At 62.8% G+C, this 18,433-nt stretch overlaps 1 protein-coding gene across 3 annotated transcripts; it reads right to left on the bottom strand.

Annotated features, from left to right (window-relative positions):
* Window positions 1-4,090: 4,090 nt before the first annotated feature.
* SKOR1 (SKI family transcriptional corepressor 1) lies at window positions 4,091-9,803 on the bottom strand. Of its 3 annotated transcripts, none has more exons than XM_080396947.1 (8): window positions 9,518-9,803; window positions 6,636-8,629; window positions 6,460-6,550; window positions 5,771-6,049; window positions 5,498-5,572; window positions 5,349-5,423; window positions 4,852-4,917; window positions 4,091-4,736 (listed from the first exon to the last, which is right to left on the bottom strand). In XM_080396947.1, the coding sequence occupies exons 2-8, from the start codon at window positions 8,610-8,612 to the stop codon at window positions 4,639-4,641; spliced, it is 2,661 nt and encodes an 886-aa protein (XP_080253073.1). In that variant the 5' UTR covers window positions 8,613-8,629; window positions 9,518-9,803; the 3' UTR covers window positions 4,091-4,638. The 3 variants fall into 3 exon arrangements, with proteins under 3 accessions (XP_080253073.1, XP_080253071.1, XP_080253072.1); XM_080396946.1 differs by having other exon boundaries at window positions 4,095-4,736; window positions 5,771-5,839; window positions 5,942-6,049; window positions 6,636-9,609; XM_080396945.1 differs by having other exon boundaries at window positions 6,636-9,609.
* Between the last annotated feature and the right edge of the window lie 8,630 nt (window positions 9,804-18,433).

Genomic DNA, 18,433 nt, shown 5'->3' with positions numbered 1-18,433 from the left:
AACCTGATGTTGGTGGCCCTGCTTTGAGCAGGGGTTGGACTAGAGCCTTCCACAGGCCCCTTCCAACCTGGATGGGACCTGCTGGTTTCCAAACCCACCCTGGGCCTGGGCAGCCATTGGAAAAGGGAACCTGTTTTCCCTGTGTCTCTGCACAGTACTCACCAGCCCGCAGTCTGAGATAATCCTTACTGTCATTGCTATTTTATCACTACAGACCACACTCAAAGTCAGGTGAATCTTACAAACACATCTTCCGTAAAGCATGCCATGCCAGCCCAAGATAGACAACTTGTTTTCAAAAAGGTTGATCAGGCAATTGTTTTTCCTCCCTGTCACCAACAGCAAGAAATCAGAAACATATAAAACCACTTTTTTTAGATGCTTGCTGGCAATTTCTTTGCACTCAATGATTAGACTTCCCAAGCAAACGTGTCTTTTTATGATACAGTTGGTGAAACCTAAATAATCCTCAAGGAGGCAAATTAAGGACCATTTTCCTCACTTTTAACTTGGGTGTTAGCCTTCCTAGTGTTCATCCGAGTACAGCACTATTTCTCTGATACCATTCCATAAATCCAGCAAGAGCCTTATGCATTTACTAGAGAAAAGCATCCTCAGCGACCTGTAACAGTACCACTGGTCTAGTCCCCAGAATCAGGTCTGTGACCCCTTGTTCTGCCTGGGTTCCTCCAGAATTTCCCAGGAAAGGTGCTTTTTTTCCCCCCCTCTCCCCTGGATCATGGGTGTCAGTGAACCTGCAAGGGACACACAATTCTCCCGGGACCGCCCCTATCCGTGGCACCATGCCACCAGAGCGCCCCAGCCCTGAGCAGGCGGGACTGACATCCACCCCTTGCTCTTTTTCTTCCCCTCAAGCCCTCCAGCAGAGTTCCGTGCCAGCACGCTTTTACATACCGACGGCCGCCACCCCACATCACGGCAGCAGCACCCGTTGCCCTAAAACCCGCGGGACAGAAACGCCTCTTCCTCCCTTGGCTCCCCTGCCCCAAAGCTGCTGCTCCAGGAGCCCCTCGGCAGCTTCATCTCGCCCAGAGGCGGTGGTCACCTCTGCCCCGCTGGGCTGCTCTGCCTGCGCCCCCCGCCCCCGGCTCAGCCTTGCTTTCCCCGGGGATAGTTTTGGTGGTTTCCATGGAAGTTGCCCAGAACCTCAATTCAAAACCAGACAAACTCGGGCGAGGAGCACAGCAGAGAGCGGCGCTGGGAACGCCATCTCCTGGCCTCCTCTGAACCCGGCCCCGCTGCCGACGGAGAGACAACCCGCACCCGAGCTGACCCCGCTCTGCTCAGGGTCAGCAGCCGCGGATGGAGCGGGTCCCCACCGTGCTCAGTGCAGTCCCATGCATTCACACCCCCGCGCAAATATCCTGCCTAAACCTGGCAGCTGATGGGTCGGGCACTCCGCATCGCTACTGCGGACCCTCTGAAGAGCATCCCTCAGCCCGAGCCCACCCGCGTCCCAGGGCGACCCCCTTCCTGCCAGAGCAGCACTTGCAATTCAGCCCTAACTTCAGCACCGTTGCTCAGAGCGCTTCTCCGAACGAGAGGCCAGGCTCCGTCCTGTCACTGCCATTTTAACACGGGGGTCTCTGGCATTTGCACCCCCGTTAAGAGGGGAGCTGCTCCGCAAAGGGGACGTTCAGCTCAGATGCGGCATGGCAGCGAAACCCAGAGCAGACACCACTCTGCCACTGGGAGCCATCGTGTCTGCTTGCCTCCAAACAAACAGCCTTGTGTACAAGAGGAAAATAGCATATGGGGAGATGCCTTGGCAAGGCTGCAGGTCTGGTGATCAGCTCCTTGGAGCTGCCCTGCCACTGGCCTGAAAGAACAACTCCATCAGCTACAGCAAGCAGACCTTCTGCTTCCCCCAATGCCAAATTCATCACAGGCTTGAATGCAGACACTCCAGGCTTTTTCCTGCTTTAATTATTTAAAAATCCTAACTCTGGTTGTTCATTTTCAGGGGCTATTACTGCATTCAACTATTTTAAGAGAGGGGGTGGGGGAGAAACAAAAGAAAAAATCTGAAGCCTTTCCCTCATTCTACTGGTGAAGTTTAATTCACTCTAATTATTTCATATTACTTAGACCATAATAGTTTCATAATTTCTAGTATATTAAGCACTTAATACATTGTGTCATTTGAAGTCGCATATGAAATTCAGCAAAGTACATTTTAATGAGAGCTAAGTAGTGTGAAAATATTAACACAACCATAATAGTTCATTTTTGCACCGGCATTGGTAGCAGCACTGCCACGCACGGTGTGCCCAGGCAGGTGAGCGTGGCGGAGGCCGGAGCAGCTCAGGGGCTGGAGAGCTGCGGGGAGAGTGGCAGTGGTTGCGGCACGAGGGAAGCGGCAGCTGCAAAGGCGTCACACAGCAGAGCCCGGCTGTGGATCCTGGCCAGGGCTGGGTCGGGAGCGAGAGCCCCTCTGAGGCGCAGCAGTACCAGCGGCCAGGGATGGACACCCAGGCCAAGCTGCTCCATGGTTCCTCCACAGGGTCACCCTGTGCCACCTCCAGCCCATGAGGTGCCAGTGATGACCCAGCCGAAGAGTGCAGAGGAACTCACAAAAGAAGAGGCTCAGCTGCTCCCCTGCAAGCCTCAGAGTCCCAACTATTTAATTCCCTCAAGCAACACCCTCTCAGCTTGCAGAGCTCAACTCTCACATTTTTATTCACCTCTTTGCTATCATCTCCCTGATCTATACATCCTTTCCATGTCCCAGCAAGATGATTCCCCCTTCCCGTAGGCTTACCTGTGTGAGAGCTGCCACCAGCAATCCCAGCCACACTGATCCCACACAGTCACGTATTGTAGACACCTTCTGCAGCTCACACAGCGCAAAAGGATGCCTGTCCTCAAACAAGCCACGAGAAGTTGTGCCCGGTGGTCTGAGTAACAAGGAGAGCCCAAAGAAACCAGCTGCATTTCCACCCCAAGGTCTTTATAACCCTCAGCCCAACCATGTCCACCTGCCCCAGCTCTGGCTCCGATGGTCTTCCTCACCCACAGGTGATGGGGATGCTGCTGCTGCTGCTCCCGGGGTCAGGCACCCACAGCCCTGTCCCTGCCGAGGGAAGAAGTCACGATGAACTCACCTAACAAAACCCACGGGGTTTGCTTGGAGCCTTACAGGGGGATTTAGGCTGGGAGGCACTTCTGGAGACCCCCGCCCTGGCCCCAGCTCGGAGCAGGGCTGCCCGGGTGGCAAGCAGAGCCGCTGGCCAACACGGACACCGCTGCGCCGGCAGGATGCGGCCCTACAAGAGACCCCGGGGGGGGAAAGCTCCCGGTCCCCATTGCAAAGCAGCCCCGCGGGGCGCCGCCGGATCGGGCCCGCTAACCGTGCCCCGGGGGGATGCGGGGCCGCAGCATCGCGCATCGCTGCCCGCGGCCGGGGGAGCTGCACTACCGACTGGGCCCACGCGGTGGCAGCCCAGGCCGCGGAACCGCTGCGGCCCCGCTAACGAGAGTCCCAGAAACTAATTACCACAGATCCGCGCTGCGGAGCTCCGGGCACGCTTCACACGGCAGCAACCCCGCGGGCCGCGCTGGGATGGGCACCGCGCAACCCCTCTCCCCGCACCGGTCCCGGGATGCTCCCGGTACCCGCCGCTCCGGCTGGCAGCGCTGCGCATCCCTCCTGCCCGGGCCCGGGCCCCGCAGCAAGGTGCATCCCCCCGCCCCCGGCAGCTCCCGGTGCGACGCGCGCCCCCCGCAGAGCACCAGGACCCCGGTGCAACCCCGGTCCTACCCCCGCGGGGTTAATCCTGGGCTGAAAACAGGTTATTTAGGGCTAATAGGTGCGCGAGCACCTCCACACCCGCTCTCAGAGCTCATTAATGTAATACTTTCATGTGTGAAACGAGCATATAAATGGGCATTAATGAGCTGCCGGCTGCGGCGCGGGGGAGGAGGAACGGGAACGGGGAGGTTCGAGGGGGAGCGGGCAGCCCCCCCCCAACCCCGGCTAAGGCACCCGGTGTCGGGCAGCGCAGAGCCCCGGGGCGACCGCCGAGGCCATGCGAGCCCCTCCCGCGGCGTGCCCGGGGGGAGACCCCCGCCCCCCGGGACAGCCCCACGCACCAGGCGGCTTCTTAAAGTCGTTTTTATTAAAGAACCAAAATCACGTACAGAGGGGTCTGTCCCCAGAGCGGGCGAGCGTTGTTCTGCCTCCGGAGTCGCGGACCGCCCGTTAAAGTGCTGTTACATCCATAAATTTACAAGGGGGGGGGGGGGGGGGAGGGAGGAGGGGGCCCGGGGGAGGGGGGGGGGATAAATATACATCATAAATAAATAAAAATCCAACAAATACTGTACCAAGAGAATCACAGTACATTTATATCCATTGCACATAGCCACTTTTGTTTCCAGTCTGGACAAAGGTTGAAGAAGCGGACACACAGGGAGGGAGGGGGAGAGGCGGAGCGGGGGGGCGCGGGGGGGGCCCGGCTCCCCCCCCCTCCCGGCCGGCCCGGGGCCGCTCCCCGCCGTATTGCCAGTCCGAGGAAAGCCGGGCTGCGAGTCCTCTATGTACAAGTGTCTCCTCGTGGAAATGGCTTGTGTGGGCTCTGCCCGCATGGCTTCGGGGGAAGGGGGGTCCGGGGGGGCTCACTGGGGCAGCAGCGGCGGTTTGAAGGAGCAGTTCCCCGTGCAGTGCCGCGGGGTCAGCATTTTGCAGGAGAAGTGATGCAGCGCGTCGTGGGCCTCTGCAAAGCGACGGGGCCGTCACCCCCCGGCTCCCCCGGACCCCCCCACGCAGGGGGGACGGACGGGTGTGTTGGCCCCCCCTTAGACGTCTGTGCCCCCCCCTCCCCCCCATACCTTTCAACTTCTGCTGGATGGCATAGCGCGCTTTCCTCTCCTGGTCCAGCTCGTTGCACAGCGTATCTGGGATGGGGGCAGAGCATCACAGCGCGCCGGGGGGACACCAGAGCGCGGCCGCCCCGTCGGGGATGCACCGGGCCCAGGGGCATCGCGCTCGTCCGCAGCGCGGGTGGGGCGGGGAGGAACAAGGGGGTGCGATACGCGCCAAGCCGGGTATGGCTTCCCAGGTCATTTTACGCCTCGGTTTTTAATTTAGCCCGGGGTGGAAATTGCTGCAAGAGGGAAGGTTCGTTCGCTGCCGCGTAGCGATGCCTCGCAGCCGTTTGCGGGGCGGGGGCGGCTCGAAATCCCGAGACGAAGCGGTGTGGTTATCGATTAAAAAAAAAAAAAAAAAAAAAAAGGAAAAAAAAAGGGGGGGGGAAGGGGGAAAAAAGAGGGAATAGGAGATAAAAATTTAAAAGTAGTAATTGCTGGATGGCCTCGGCCAGCCTTACCTCGGACGATCTGCAGCTGCTGCACCATCTCCTCCCGGTACGCCAGCTCCCGCTTCATCTGGTCCTGGAAGTTATCTGCGGGGGCAGGGGGGGTCAGCACGGCTCCCAGCCGCGGCAGGGCGGGGGGGGTGGGGGGGGGTCGCCCGTACCTTTCAGGCTCTGGAAGTCCCTCTCCAGCTTTTTCCTCAGCTCCATTTGTTCCAGGACCAATTTTTGCAACTCATCTATTTAAAAATACATGGCGGGGTTGAGGGGAGCCCGCACTTTTCCATATGGAGGCGGCTTAGCGCGGCGCTAATCGCATTACGTTACATTAATCACAGGAGTTAATCACTCCTGCAGAAAACACAAATACCTCGAGCCGCGGGGAGAGGTAGGGGGGTCCCCCCAGGCCCCCAGCTCCCGACCTGCCCCCGGCTCACCTCGGGCCAAATTCTCGATGTCCTTTTCCACCAGCTGCGTCCCGGCCACCTCCATGGCGAGGTCCTCCCCTGCGGGGGGCACAGCACCGTCAGCCCCGGCCCGGGGGGGGGGAGGGGGCCCGGCGGGGGGGCGCGGCGGAGGGCCCGGAGCCCAGCGCGGCCGGCGCTTACCTCTGTCGGTATTTACAGGGCTGGGATGCGAGACATTCCTTTGGTCCTGATAGGATTTTCTGGTCTCTAAATCCTCTGCCGCGGAGTGATTGTCTTCTTTATCTTGCTCTTAAAGTTAATAAACCGATTTTCAACCATAAGCAATGAAAGTATGGTCCTGATATATCCTTAATTACATAATTACGGACAAAGCCCTCGTTAAAACCTTCTTAGCGGACATCCTAATCGCTTTGCTATTGGAAAGTAGCTTGCTGGCAGGCGCTTGGCCCCGCCGCGCCGTGTGCGCCCCGCCGGCCCAGCCCCGCCGCACCGGCCGCCCCCACCGGCGGCACCTCCGGCCCCGGGGCGGCCTGGCCCCGGCCCCCCGCCCGAATCCGTTTGCGTTCGCTTTTCTCCCGAAAGCCCCCAAACGAAAGCGGCGGCCCAGGGCCCCCCCCGGAGCTGAGCAGCCGGCGGGGGCGACACCCGGGGCCGCGCTCTCGCTGCGCACCCCCGGCCGCCCCCCCGGCCCGCTTTACCCTTCGCCTCCGGGGTGCAGAGGTACGGGGCTCCCACGGAGGCGGTGGTCTTCAGCGGCTGCAGGTGCTCCCCCCTGTCCGGTGCGTACACCTACAAAAGAGCGAGTCAGGGCGGCGGCGGGGGCCCCGCCGGGCCCCCCGAGGGCAGAGCTCGCCCCCCGCCCCCGGCCCCACACCTCGTAGCCGCCCCTGCTGCTGCTCCGCTCGGGGCTGCCGTCGGGCGGCTGCCCGCCCTCCTGCGCCGCCGGCTCGCCCGCCTTCTCCTCGGGCCCGTCGGCCCCGGCGGGCGGCGGCTCCTCGGTACCGGCCAGCAGCCGCGGCGGCGGCGGCTCGCGTCCCTCGGGGGGGGCGGCGGTGGCGGCGGCGGCGGCGGCGTCGTCCTCCTCCTCGTCCTCCGGGAAGCGGTTGGACTCCACGTCCACCTCGGGCTCCTCGGCCGTGTCGCCCCCCGGGGAGAGCGAGCGGTAGCTGGAGCTGCCCTCGCTGAGGAAGTCCGGGGAGAGGTAGCCGGGGCCGCGGGGGGCCGCGCCGCCGTACGCCTCGCGGGTGCCGTAGAGCTTGGCGATGCTCTCGGCGTCCTTGACCACCGGGCGGAAGGCGGAGAGGTAGCTGCCCTTCCTGGGCAGGGGCAGCGGGGGGAGCAGCGCCTCGTCCCCGGAGCGCTCCTCCTCACCCGCCGCCCGCGACAAGGCGCTGGGGCAGCGCTCGCCCTCCGCCCCGGCACCCTCCTGGGGGGTCGCGCTGCTCCGCCCGCTGCCCGACGGCTCCGAGCCCTCCAGCTCGCCGTGCCGGCCCGACAAGCCCGGCGGCTCGGCCGCCGCCGCCGCCGCGGCCGCCGCCGCCGCCACCACCACGGCCGTGGCCGCCGCCTTGGCCTGGCTTTGCGCCGGGTAGGGCGGCACGGGCAGGCTGCCGGCGGCCGGCCAGAAGACGGGGAAGGAGGGGTAGACACCGGCGTCCTTGGCGGCCCCGGGCTGGTGGGGCGGCTGGGCCGGCTGGTGCGGGTGGGGGTGCGGGGGTCCCCAGAACATGCCGGGCGGCAGCGCGCCGCCCTTGCCCGCCTCGCCGCCTCCCGCGCCGCCCAGCGCGTCCTCCTGCTTCTTGGGGCAGAGTCCGAAGGCGGCGGCGGGGAAGCCGTAGGGGTGCGGGAAGAGCGGCGGCGGCAGCTTCTGCAGCATGCCGAAGCCCTTGCTGGGCACCGGGATCACCGGGTAGCTGCGCACCGCGCCCGCCCCGCCGTGCGCGCCCGCCGCCCCGCCGTGCGCCGCCGGCAGCCCCAGCGCCCGCTCGCCCGCCGGCTCCTGCCCGCTGCAGCGCAGGCTCTTGTGCGCCGGGGCCAGCTCGGGGCCGGCGGGCGGCGGCGGGTGCAGAGCGGCCTTGGCGGCCGGGGAGCCGCCACCGGGCCCGCCGGCTGCCGCCCCTTGCAGGGAGAAGGTCCGCTTGCGGGTGCCGCCGTTGAACATGGCCTTGACATCCTCCCAGGCGTGCGACAGCTCCTCCGTCGCCGTCTTGTCGCTGAGCTTGAGGTGGCGGCGCCAGGAGTTGAAGTTGGCGGCGTCGGGCTGGGTGTACTTGGAGTCCGGGGTGCGGTGGGAGTGGAAGATGAACTTGTTGGGGGAGAAGTACATGCTGCAGTAGCTGCACTTGATGCACTTAGCGCGGGAGCTGTTGTAGCGGGCCGGGATGAAGCTGCCCCGGGAGCCCCAGGCGCACTCGTGCACCACGTCGAAGGCGAAGTTCTCGGGCAGCTTGGGCGGCTTGTGCTCGCCCAGGAAGGACTTGCAGAGCCGCTCCGCCTCCCGCTTGGTGATCATGCCGCAGCGGCGGGAGGAGATGGGCATGGCCCCGGCCCGCCGCAGGATCTCCAGCTGCACCGGCGTGCACTGCACGCAGGTGATGCCCAGGGCCACCCGCCGGTTGTGGATCTCATTGTAGCTGTAGTTCTTGAGCAGCGTGTTGGAGATCTGCGCCAGGCACAGCCGCTCCTGCCCGTCGATGACCAGGGACACGATGGGCACGCCGTACAGAGAGGTCTCACCCACTTGGTTGGGCTTGAGGGTATTGGAGCCCTGGTACGGCTGCAGCTCTTGCTTTGAATTTGGGGAGGAGCTTGCATCTCTCCCATTTCCCATCTGACTGGCGATCGCCTCCATTCCCCCCCAAAACGCCCCTGCAAAACAAAATCGGGGAAAGGCGCGGGTTAGGAGCGCTCCCGGGGCCCCGCCGCCGCCGCCCGGCCCGCCGCTCCCGGAGCCCCGCTCCGCGGCCCAGCTGCTCCCCGCTCCCCTCCGCTCCGCGCCGCCCGCCCCGGCCCGGAGCTCCCCGCCCGCCGCCGCAGGCCCCCCCCGCCGCGGACAGGCCGGCCGGAGAGGGCTGGCGGAACCGCAGAGCATCCCCCCGCGCTGTGCCCGCCGGTGCCCAGCCCCGGTACCCAGCCCCGCCGCAGCCGCCGCCGGGCGCAGACCCGCGGCTAGGCGGCCCGGGGAGCCCAGCGGCAGCGGCCGCCCGGGGCAAGGGCGTCCCGGGGGGGGCACGGACAACACGGACAACACCCCCCCTCCGGACCCAGCCCCGGTCCCCGGGAGGTGTCGCGTCCCTTCTCTTTGTGCCGGCTCGCCGAGCCGGGCCGGGCCGCCGGTTGCGGCGAGCCCCGGGCGGGCTCCAACGAAACGCGGCGGAGGATGCGAGCGGCGCGTCCCGGGGCGGCGGGGCCGGGGGGGCCGAGCCCCGGGCCGGGCCGGCCGGGCCGAAACTTGCCGCTCGGTGCCCGCGGGCGGGCGGAGCGGGACGGCGGGCGCGGCTGCCCGGGAGCCCCTTTGTCGTGTCTCCGGCAGGCGATTAGGAGCGGGCGGATTAGGGGCCGGGGCGGGCAGGACCCGCAGCACGTAGCAGCAGAAGGGCAGCAGCGAGCCAGGCAAATTGGCTTAGCGGGGAGGGCTCCCGGGGGTAAGCCGCTTCCGTGGGAATTACACAAAATAACGGGGAGCGCCCACCGAAAACGCGCCCCAACCCCCCCCCATCCCCCCATCCCCTCCATCCGCCGCCTGCTCCCACTTACCGCGGCGCGGAGCGCGGCTGGACGTGCAGGCTCTCCTCGGGGCTAGGGGCCGCAGCCCGGCACCGGGGCCGCCATCAGCCGGGGGGGCCCCGTCCGCACCGAGCCCTTCACGGCGGGCAGCCGCCGGGCCGCGGGGCGGGCGGGCAGCGGCGCGCCCTTCACCGACGCCTCGGGGCCGCCGCCCGCCCCGCCGCCGCGTCCGCCCGGGCGAGATGCAACAAGAGCGAGTGACCAGCCGCGCCACCGAGGGAGGATCCGGATCCGTACTTGGAGACGCTGCACATTGATCCGGTGACAGCTAAAATAACGGGAAGACACACCCACTTAGCACCAGCATATTTACATTAACTGCCTCCGGGACCCCGCGGCCGTCAATCACCGATGCGCTCCAGTCAATCACAGCGCGGCTTTAAGGCACGGCGGAACGGGAGGGGGGGGGGGGGGCGTGGGGGGCCGCCACCGAGCGGGGACCCGCCCGGGCTGCCCGAGGTAAGAGCGGGGATCAACCCCCGGCAGCACCTGCGTGGGGCTCCGCGCCGCTCCGCGCCCCCTCCCCCTCCGCCCCCCGCTGTGCGGGCATCCCCGGGGGGAGCGATGCTCGTTGAAAGTTTGCGTGGGGAGCGGGCGGCAACGAAAAGAGGGGCCCGGGGGGGGTGGCGGAGGGGCCCCATCGAAATCGGGGATGCGCCGTTAACGTGCATCCCGCCCCCCCCCGGGGTGCGCGCCTCGCCGGCGGGGCGCGGGTGCGGGAGCGGTACCGGGCGTCTGGGGGGGGGCATCGGAGCAGCAACGAAATCGCGGGGAGGCGAGGGCGGGAGGGGGCGAGCCCGTGGTTTTTCGTTCCCCACGGGGTCCCGCTCCACTCCGGCAGGATCCGCGGCTACCGGCATGGGGTGGGGGGACACCCTGCTCCGGCGGCCGCCGGCCGTGCCGGCGTGGCGGGGGCCCATAGCCGCATCCCTGCCCTGGTTGGGTCCTCGCATGCAGCGCTCGTCACAGCCACGTTAATTAAACTGTAATTAATCATCGCGTCCGGCCGCGATCGGCGCAATTACACTGATCAAACAGAAGTTAATAACGGCGCGGATCGCCCCCAGCTATCACTTTTGTGTGCCCCCCCCCCTTCCCCGCCATCACCAGCGGCGCCGGGAGGATGCGGCGGAGCCGGCGCGGAGCGGAACGCAGGTGCGGAGCCCCCCGCCTCCCCCGCGCTGCCGCGGCTGGACCGGCCCCGGGCCGCGCTCCCGTGCGGGAAAGCGACGGCGGCTCCCCCCCGGGACGTCCCGTCGGGGGGGACGCGGACCGGGTGCTGCTGGCCGGGCCTTGCGGCGCGGCCTTCCCGCAATGATAGCAACCCGAGCTGGTAATTATTCCTCGCCTTTTAATTATTTATCGCCCCCCCCCCCCCCCCCCCCCCGCATCCTCCGGCCAGGCGGAGGCAGAAGCGCGGTGAGACGCGGCCGAGCCCCCAAGCCCCGCTGCCCCTCTCGCGGCCGGGTTTAGGGTCATCCCACGGCATTAAATACCCGCAGTGGCTGCGGAACCGGCTGCGAGGCACCGCGAGCGGGCGGCGACGCGGACCGAGCCGGTGCCTCCCCCCACCCCCGTTCCCGGGGCCGCTCCTGCGGCGACACGTCGGGGGCTGGGGGGTCCGGGAGGATGCGGCAGCGCCCCGGCCCCCTCCGCCGTACCCTTCCCGGGCCGTGCGGCTGCCCCGCTGCCCGCAGAGCGCCTCCGCAGCCCGGAGCGGCGGCGCCGGCCCGGGGCTCGCCCCGACGGTGGAGCGGCAGCGCGGAGCCCCGAGGCGGGGATGCGCCCGGCCCCGCCGCCCCGGCCCCGCCGCCCCGGCCCCACCGCCCGGCCGCGCTCCCCGCCGGCGCCCCGCTCCTCGCAGCCGCCGTATCTTTTAACAGTTGAATTGACTGCAGTTTTTGTCAGTTAATTAGGTTTAATTTACATAATTAGTACAGTATAAAGAGTATTGGGGATAATCAGGAGGTACGTCTCGCTTACTGTGTAAACACGGATTCGGAATTAAAAATCAGATGTAATTAAGGCGTGTGCGCGCGGCTTTTAATTGTAATGAATTTCTAATTAACGCTCAACGATCGCCGCACGCGAGAGCCGGGCCGTTCGCGGGCGCTGCCGCCCAGGGGTGCGCGGGCGCGGAGGGGCGCGGAAGGGCGCGGGGCCGGGCAGGCGGCGGGCAGGGACGTGCGCCCCGACGGGACCCCCCCGCCGCCGCCAGCCCCCGGGCCGGTGCCGCTGGCAGGCGAGGCCGGCGGATAATTTAGGTTAAAACTTAGGGAGCCGTGTCACGGGTGTATAAATAAATAATCGCGCGGGGACGGCCGCGAAGGGCCCCTCTCTCCTGGAGGGCTGTGCCGAGATTGCCACATAAATCACGGCGGTCTAATTCAGTGGAAGTTTAATAAACGCCTCCTATTGGAAATGAATGTTCCCCATTTAACAGTTGTATCAGCACCATATAAAACCATGACCCCAATAAATTTAATTTTAGAGGCCGATCAATCCGGGCTTCTCTCTATCGATCCGCAGCGGCTCTGCGCCTTTACAGCCTCTTCCGCGGCCCTTCCCGGGGAGGCGGGGGAAGGAGCGTTTCGATTAGACTCTTTATTAGGAAAAGATTGCTCCGAGAGGCCTGAAAATTAAACGGTGACATTTTAATTACTGGACATTGACAAAGGGAGCGGCGTCGGCTCTCTGCAGGCCGGGCACACTCCGCCTGACCCGGTGTGCTGCGCACCCGCCGAGGGCAGGGATGGGCAGGGACAGGCAGCCACCGGGGGTGGGGGTGGATCGGGATCCCCCCAGGGATCCCACCCTGAGACCCCTGGGGAGCCTGTGGGGCCCTCTCGGTGCACCCCGGTGCCCCCTCCAAGTGCCCTGGCTGTGCACGCATGCCCCTCTCCCTGAGACACCCCCTCTGTGCGCCCCCCATCTGTGCGCCCCGGCTCTCCTACTGTGCACTCCCCATCTGTGCACCCCGGCTCTCCCAGCATGCATGCCTGGATCCATGCACCCTGACTCTCCCACTGTGCACCCTTCTATCCATGCACCCCAGCTCTCCCACTTGTCTGAGCACCCCGACTCTCCCACTGCACATGCCTGGATCCGTGCACCCTGGCTCTCGCACTGTGCACCCTTCTATCCATGCACCCCAGCTCTCCCCGCATGCATGCCTGGATCCACGCACCCCAGCTCTCCCACTGTGCACCGCTCTGTCCATGCACCCCGGCTCCCACACCATGTCCCTCCTTCTGTGCACTGTGCGATGCCCACCGTGCCCCCGCTCTGTGCACCCTCCGTCTCCCCAACACACACCCTGGCTTTCCCCAATGTGCACCCCTTGACACGCTTCAGGTTGCCCACTGTCCAACCCCCCCCGAAGTGCTGTCCCTGACCCCCCAGCTCCCCCATGGCAGTGCTGCCCCTCACCTTTCTGGCTGCCCAAACCCTGTCTGCACCGTCCCTGCTGGCTCTAAATCTGCCTAATTTCCCTCAGCCGCAGTGGCTGTGGGGTGCAGGGCTACTGAGGAACGCAACAAACACGATCGATAGACACGACTTTATTGATTAGGTTAAACCATCCTTTGCAGAGATGGAGCGGGATGAGCCGAGGGCAGCAATTAACTCTGCCTTCGCCCTGCCAGGCCGTGTGGTGCTGGGGGCAGCTGGGCACCGCAGCCCTTCAGCATGGCGCTGCACTCACCTGCACGTGGGGCCCGGCCGGCAGCTCTGTCTCGGCAGCAGAGAAGTTTTCCTCCTCCTGCCTGTAAAAGCCCCAGACATCCATTTGCCATTAAACATCTCCCGAGCTGACCGGCTACTTATAAACCTTGAACTTTCGCTGCAGGACTTGGCGGCGGGAGCAGCCGCAGTGGGGTACCAGCGAAGCAGCAACCTCTCCAGCAGCCAGTAAGGCTCAATCTATAAATCCTGTCCTTAGTGCACACTTGTGGTTTATGGCCATACCCTTTACTGAAGGTAAAGCAGCCCCAGGTCAGCGCAGCTCCTCGGCACCCGCACCGCAGCGCTCCAGCTGCAGCTTCCCGCTGGGAAAGGCACAGACCTCCGAGCTTTTCTCTTCTTAAAGCACAACCTTCTTTTTATTCAATGTGACCAAAATACTTTAATATAGTTAGAGATTTTAAATCATTTTTTTCCCTATTAGACTTTCCCAGAGCAGGCCAGGCAGGCCTGGTGAGCTGGGGGAGCAGGAGATGGTCCCCCCATCCCTCCAGATTTCTGCCCCACAGGGCCTTGGAGCCCCCCTGCCCAAGCCTAAGGGAAGGCTAAAGATGGATTATCTTCAAATAACTGCTATAGCTCAGGACCCCACGGTCACGCAATGGGTGCCAGCTCCCCCTTCCTGCCCCAGAACCCTGCAGCTCCCCTGGCCCCCACCGCAGGGACATCCCACTCACTGAGCTGTAGCATCTGGGGCTCGAGCTGGTTCCTGTCCCGTTCCACACAGGGCAGGCAGCAGCCTCAGGAAAGCAGTGGGGCAGGGACTAGGCTCTGCGGGGCAGGAGTCACCCATAGATAACCTCACATGGCTGAAGAGCATCACCTGAGCACCCTCTGGAGAAGCTGAGAGGCCAGAGCTGGTTCTTCTGCAGCTCTCAAATTGCCGGGTTCACGTGTGCTGTGTTTAACTCAGCCCAGTCGGCGTGCCAAGGCCTGCGTGGGCCGGCCCCGGGCAGCTGAGCCAGGAACAGGTCTCTTGGGGCTGTTGTCAGGTCTCTTATGTGTTTATCTCTGCCGGTTGCACGTCTTAATGGGAGCTGGAGGAAGAGCCTCTGCACAAAGATGCTTTGTCCCCGAGAGGCTGAGAAGCCTCTGAGTCCTTTGCAGGGGCCGCCGGCTTCAAACCTTGGCGAAGGCTTTGCACGCTTTTCTGGAGGATTTGTAGCTCCCAGTCACTGCCCGAAGAGGCCGAGGGAGTTTCCGTGTCCCCTGGATCCCTGCGCTGTGGGGAGCAGCAGAGCAGCCACTGACAGCTCCCTTCTCTGTGCTGGGGAGCCCCTCAGAGCAGAGCCCCAGCTTGGGGTGTCTTGGCTCTTGCAGCCAAGGGACCTGCCTCCTCCCTCCTCTTCCTCACCAGCCAAGGCTGCAGGCTCCCCAGGGTGGGGGTCTCAGGTGCAGCTCCCGTGGGGCTGGATGCTGATGCCCCCCCCGGGCTGACCTCTCTGGAGGCAGCACTGGGCACAGGGAGCACAGCCGGAGCCAGAAAGCCAAGTGGAGCATGTGCCTGCCCTGGCGGCATCGCCCCCTCCCACCTGCAGCTGAAGTCCCTCCATCACCAGGCAGTGGTTTCTGCCACGGGCTCTCAGAGCCTTTGCTCTCCACCAGTGGATTTTGCTCCCTGTAGGACTAGGGACATTTTTTCCCCAGCAAAGACCCAAATTCCCTGCATTGTAGGCAGAGGGTCCCAGTGGTCCATCCCTTTTCCATTGATGCATCCAGGTAAACTTTCCCTGCAGGACCACAAAGCTCCATGAGGCAGGAAAACACATACACCGCTCCCAGATCCAATCCTCCAGTTTGCTTATGCTCTCAGATATCAAAAAGATCAAATGACGCTCCTAAGAGCCATTTCTAGTGATTGCTCGGTTATTAACGGCAGTATATTGCTGGCCAGGGAGGGGGACGGGTCGGGGACCCCTCGCAGCCTTCAGAGCTGCAGCCCACCACAATGCCACCACCACAAAAAAAATGTTTCTGGTTTCTTTGCCAGATACACACACACACACACGCACACACAGAGCTTTTCAGGCTGTTACTTGGAAAACAAAGACTGACACTTTGCCTTTGGAAAGCTGACAGCAGGATGTGTTTGGCCATGGGCTGCAACAAAATATTTTCTAATTCTGTGCTGCATTTAAGAGCACAGAACTATTAACTACCGCAGGCTCATCTCACAGGGTGAGCTTCACCTGGTAAGGACCACGGGCAGGGAAAAGTGGAAAACACTGGAAGTTTTGGCACAGATGGGACATACCCAGTTTTTCCCAGAGCCTGTGAGCTCCTGCATATGTGCTCCCATAGGAGACTGGGTCTATCGGTACCACCATAGCTGAGGTTACATGGAGCGGAGACAGAGACGCGGGACTTGTGTGGGGCTGCCGGTGGGTCCCTAAACGAGCTAGTGGGAGGAGAGGTGGGACTAGGTGGGATGGGGAGGGTCACTCAGTGCATCTATAGCATCCGCTGCTGAATTAATACGTTTGCTATGCACAGGACTCAGCTGTAGGGTACAATATCGCTGCATTTTCTGCAAGCTTGTCAGCCAAGGAATGCCTTGGATTCAGACTCCAAAAGTTGCAGCAGGAAGGAGAGGGACGACACCCCCAGGCAGCCCTGGCTCCAGCGCAGCTCCTGCCTGCCTGCAGAGCAGCACTGCTGAGCCCCTCCGCAGCACCCGGCCCTTCCAGCCCTGCCTGGCAGCCAGGAACATCTCCCTGCCGGCTCATTCCCCATCCCTGGAGCGGGTTTCGGGGCCAGGATGACGTTACACGCAAGGCTGGTGGCAGAGCCTGGGGCACGTTTCACATGTCATGGCCATCTCAAAGTCACCTTTGCACGCACACAGCCCCGGAGCCGAGGCAGGATTTCCTTAGCCCACATGCAGCACGGCAGCCCCGCTCCGTTGTGCTGCTCACAGTGCTGCGCCCCAGGGGATCCCTTCAGCTGGGTCTGGGGGGGACCCTATGCTGCACCAGCGTGCCCCACGCCAGGCTCACCCCAGCTCCCGCTGCCCCACACGGCACAGACGCAGGGTTGGCGCCCACCTGCTGCAGGGAGAGGAGCCCGGGCTGGGTGCAGGCATGCTGGGGAGCTGCTCGCCATGGGTGGGGGCACCCGGCGCAGCCACACCTGCCCAGATCCTGCCCAGTTTTACTGCCCTCCTGCCTTCCCCTTACTTGTGCCCCTTGGTGCGGATGGGTGGTGGCAAGAATTGAGCTGAACCGGGCTCTGTGGGCACCAGGGGTTTGCACACACGCGTGCAAAGCTGGGCCAGGACGTGGGTTGGAAGGGGGAGCAATGTGCTGTGCTGGGGGGGGACACACAATCCCAGTAGCCCCTGTGCAGCAAGACAGACTGGGCTGTGGGGTCCAGACCTCCCATGGGGACCCACCACCCAGGGACACCATATCTGAGGCAGGAGGTGGCACTTCAGGGAGGCCTGACCTTGCTGCTGCTCAACACCAGGAGTGACACCACCAAAGCTGGCCGTGCTGAGGAGGAGCCAGGTTTTCCCAGCTCCGCTCTCTCATCCAGCCCGAATCCCCCCAGACGGCGTTAACCCACCGCTGGCAGCGACACAGAAACGGTGCCGCCGAGCAGAGCCCCGGCTGCTTGTCCTCCTCCCGCCCCCCAGCTGCATCGAATTCAAGGACTTGGGGAAGGAAAGATGAGAGAGGCCCCAAACCTGCTCTGTGATTGCTGGATTGATTAAGTATACTGATGAAGACGGCAAGGTTAATACGTATGCCAGTGAATTATAACACTGTCAGCCCGTTAGCCAGGAGATTTTTCACGTTTCCATCAGCTGGCATCCCGCACAGATTTTCAGGGTGACGTCTTCCCCTCCCGACCTCCCTGCCAGGGAAAGCGAGAGGAAAAGCCTTGGTTTTACCAACTTTTACACTGCATTAGGAAGAGAGAGTTTTTATCCAGAGAAAGCTAATGCAAACTGTTAGAGATAAATAAATGGAAGAGCTGCCTGTAGTCTGGTTGGCTCACAGGGAAGAAATTTGTCTCACTTTAGAAAAAGGACCTGGAGGTATGGGGGCTGTTGACTCATTCATTGTACTGTTATCTGCCAGGGAGGTTGTGACATCAGAGCAATTAAGACAAACTTTAGTCTATAAGTTCATGCCTGCAACCTCTATACTTCAAAAGAAGACAAACGATCCCTCCAAGGAAGGAAACAGTCTTTTCCAGGCTGCTTCCACACTAACATTTAGGATTTGCAGTAGTTCAGGAGAAATTTTTCACTTTTTTTTTTTTTTTTTTTTTTTTTTAAGCTGCTGGTATATAATATACTACCTGAGCTTTTTTTTTTTTTTTTTAGCAAAAGTTTATTTCTAATGCAAAGACAAGCAAACAAAAGCCCCAACCTCCTCACCGACCCAAGTCACACAAACCAAACCCGCCTTTCATGGTCCTCCTCTCTTCCCCGCTTTTTTTAGTAAGTGTCTTAACACAAGGACTTATTAAATCTGTGTCAGCCTGTTGTGGAAACATACACAGAAATTGCAGGAGCAAGAAACAGGCTGCAGAGACATTGCAATTGTTCTTTTCTTTACAGTAACTGCAAACCTGGGAGCCTCTGCTTGACCCAGCTGCACCCATCGTGCAGTGACTCCGATATAAGAAAATAAGCGATCAAGGGAGAGCTGAGAAAGGCAAGATGCTTCCAAGCAAGCCACGAACTGCTGTGGTAATAAGCAAAACCCCGCAGCCTGTTCTCTGGCTGTGAGGGCAAGTGGCACAGCACAGCCCGGGGCCCTCTGTGCAGGCTCGTTCCCGTCCCCAAGCTCGTGGGATGCTGCACAAGCCCGTGCTCACCCTCAGGCTCCTCATGCGGCACGGGCAGAACCTCACACCCCTCGTGCTGCTGCTGGCCGCACACTCCCCATGCCCGGGGCTGCTCTCCCTTTGCAGCCAACGGCTCTGGGGCTGGTGCTCCCCCAGCTACAACCCCACTCTCTGTTCAGGAGAGTGCTGTCCTCTTCCAACTCACCTCTTTCCACTTCGGCAAAACCTTTCTGCATTTACAGATCAGCCTGCAGTGCCTGCGCACGGATGCTTTTTGCACACACCGGCGCACTGTGTTGTCTTCCCTGCTCGGCTCTCCCAGCAAACCCCAGCCACAGCAGCAGGCGC

The sequence above is a fragment of the Falco punctatus genome, assembly GCF_963210335.1.
Source record: "Falco punctatus genome assembly, chromosome: 7".
NCBI lineage: Eukaryota > Metazoa > Chordata > Aves > Falconiformes > Falconidae > Falco > Falco punctatus.
The sequence above is the reverse complement of the archived record's forward strand: the minus strand, read 5'-3'. Positions and strand labels throughout refer to the sequence as shown.

Excerpts from the sequence above, each read along its gene's own strand:
- SKOR1 (XM_080396945.1), bottom strand. The coding sequence starts at position 8,852 with ATGCTCTGCGGTTCCGCCAGCCCTCTCCGGCCGGCCTGTCCGCGGCGG. Across the intron at positions 5,573-5,770 it reads CATCGAGAATTTGGCCCGAG|ATGAGTTGCAAAAATTGGTC; the intron begins GTGAGCCGGGGG and ends ATTTTTAAATAG. Across the intron at positions 4,737-4,851 it reads CATCCAGCAGAAGTTGAAAG|AGGCCCACGACGCGCTGCAT; the intron begins GTATGGGGGGGA and ends GTCGCTTTGCAG.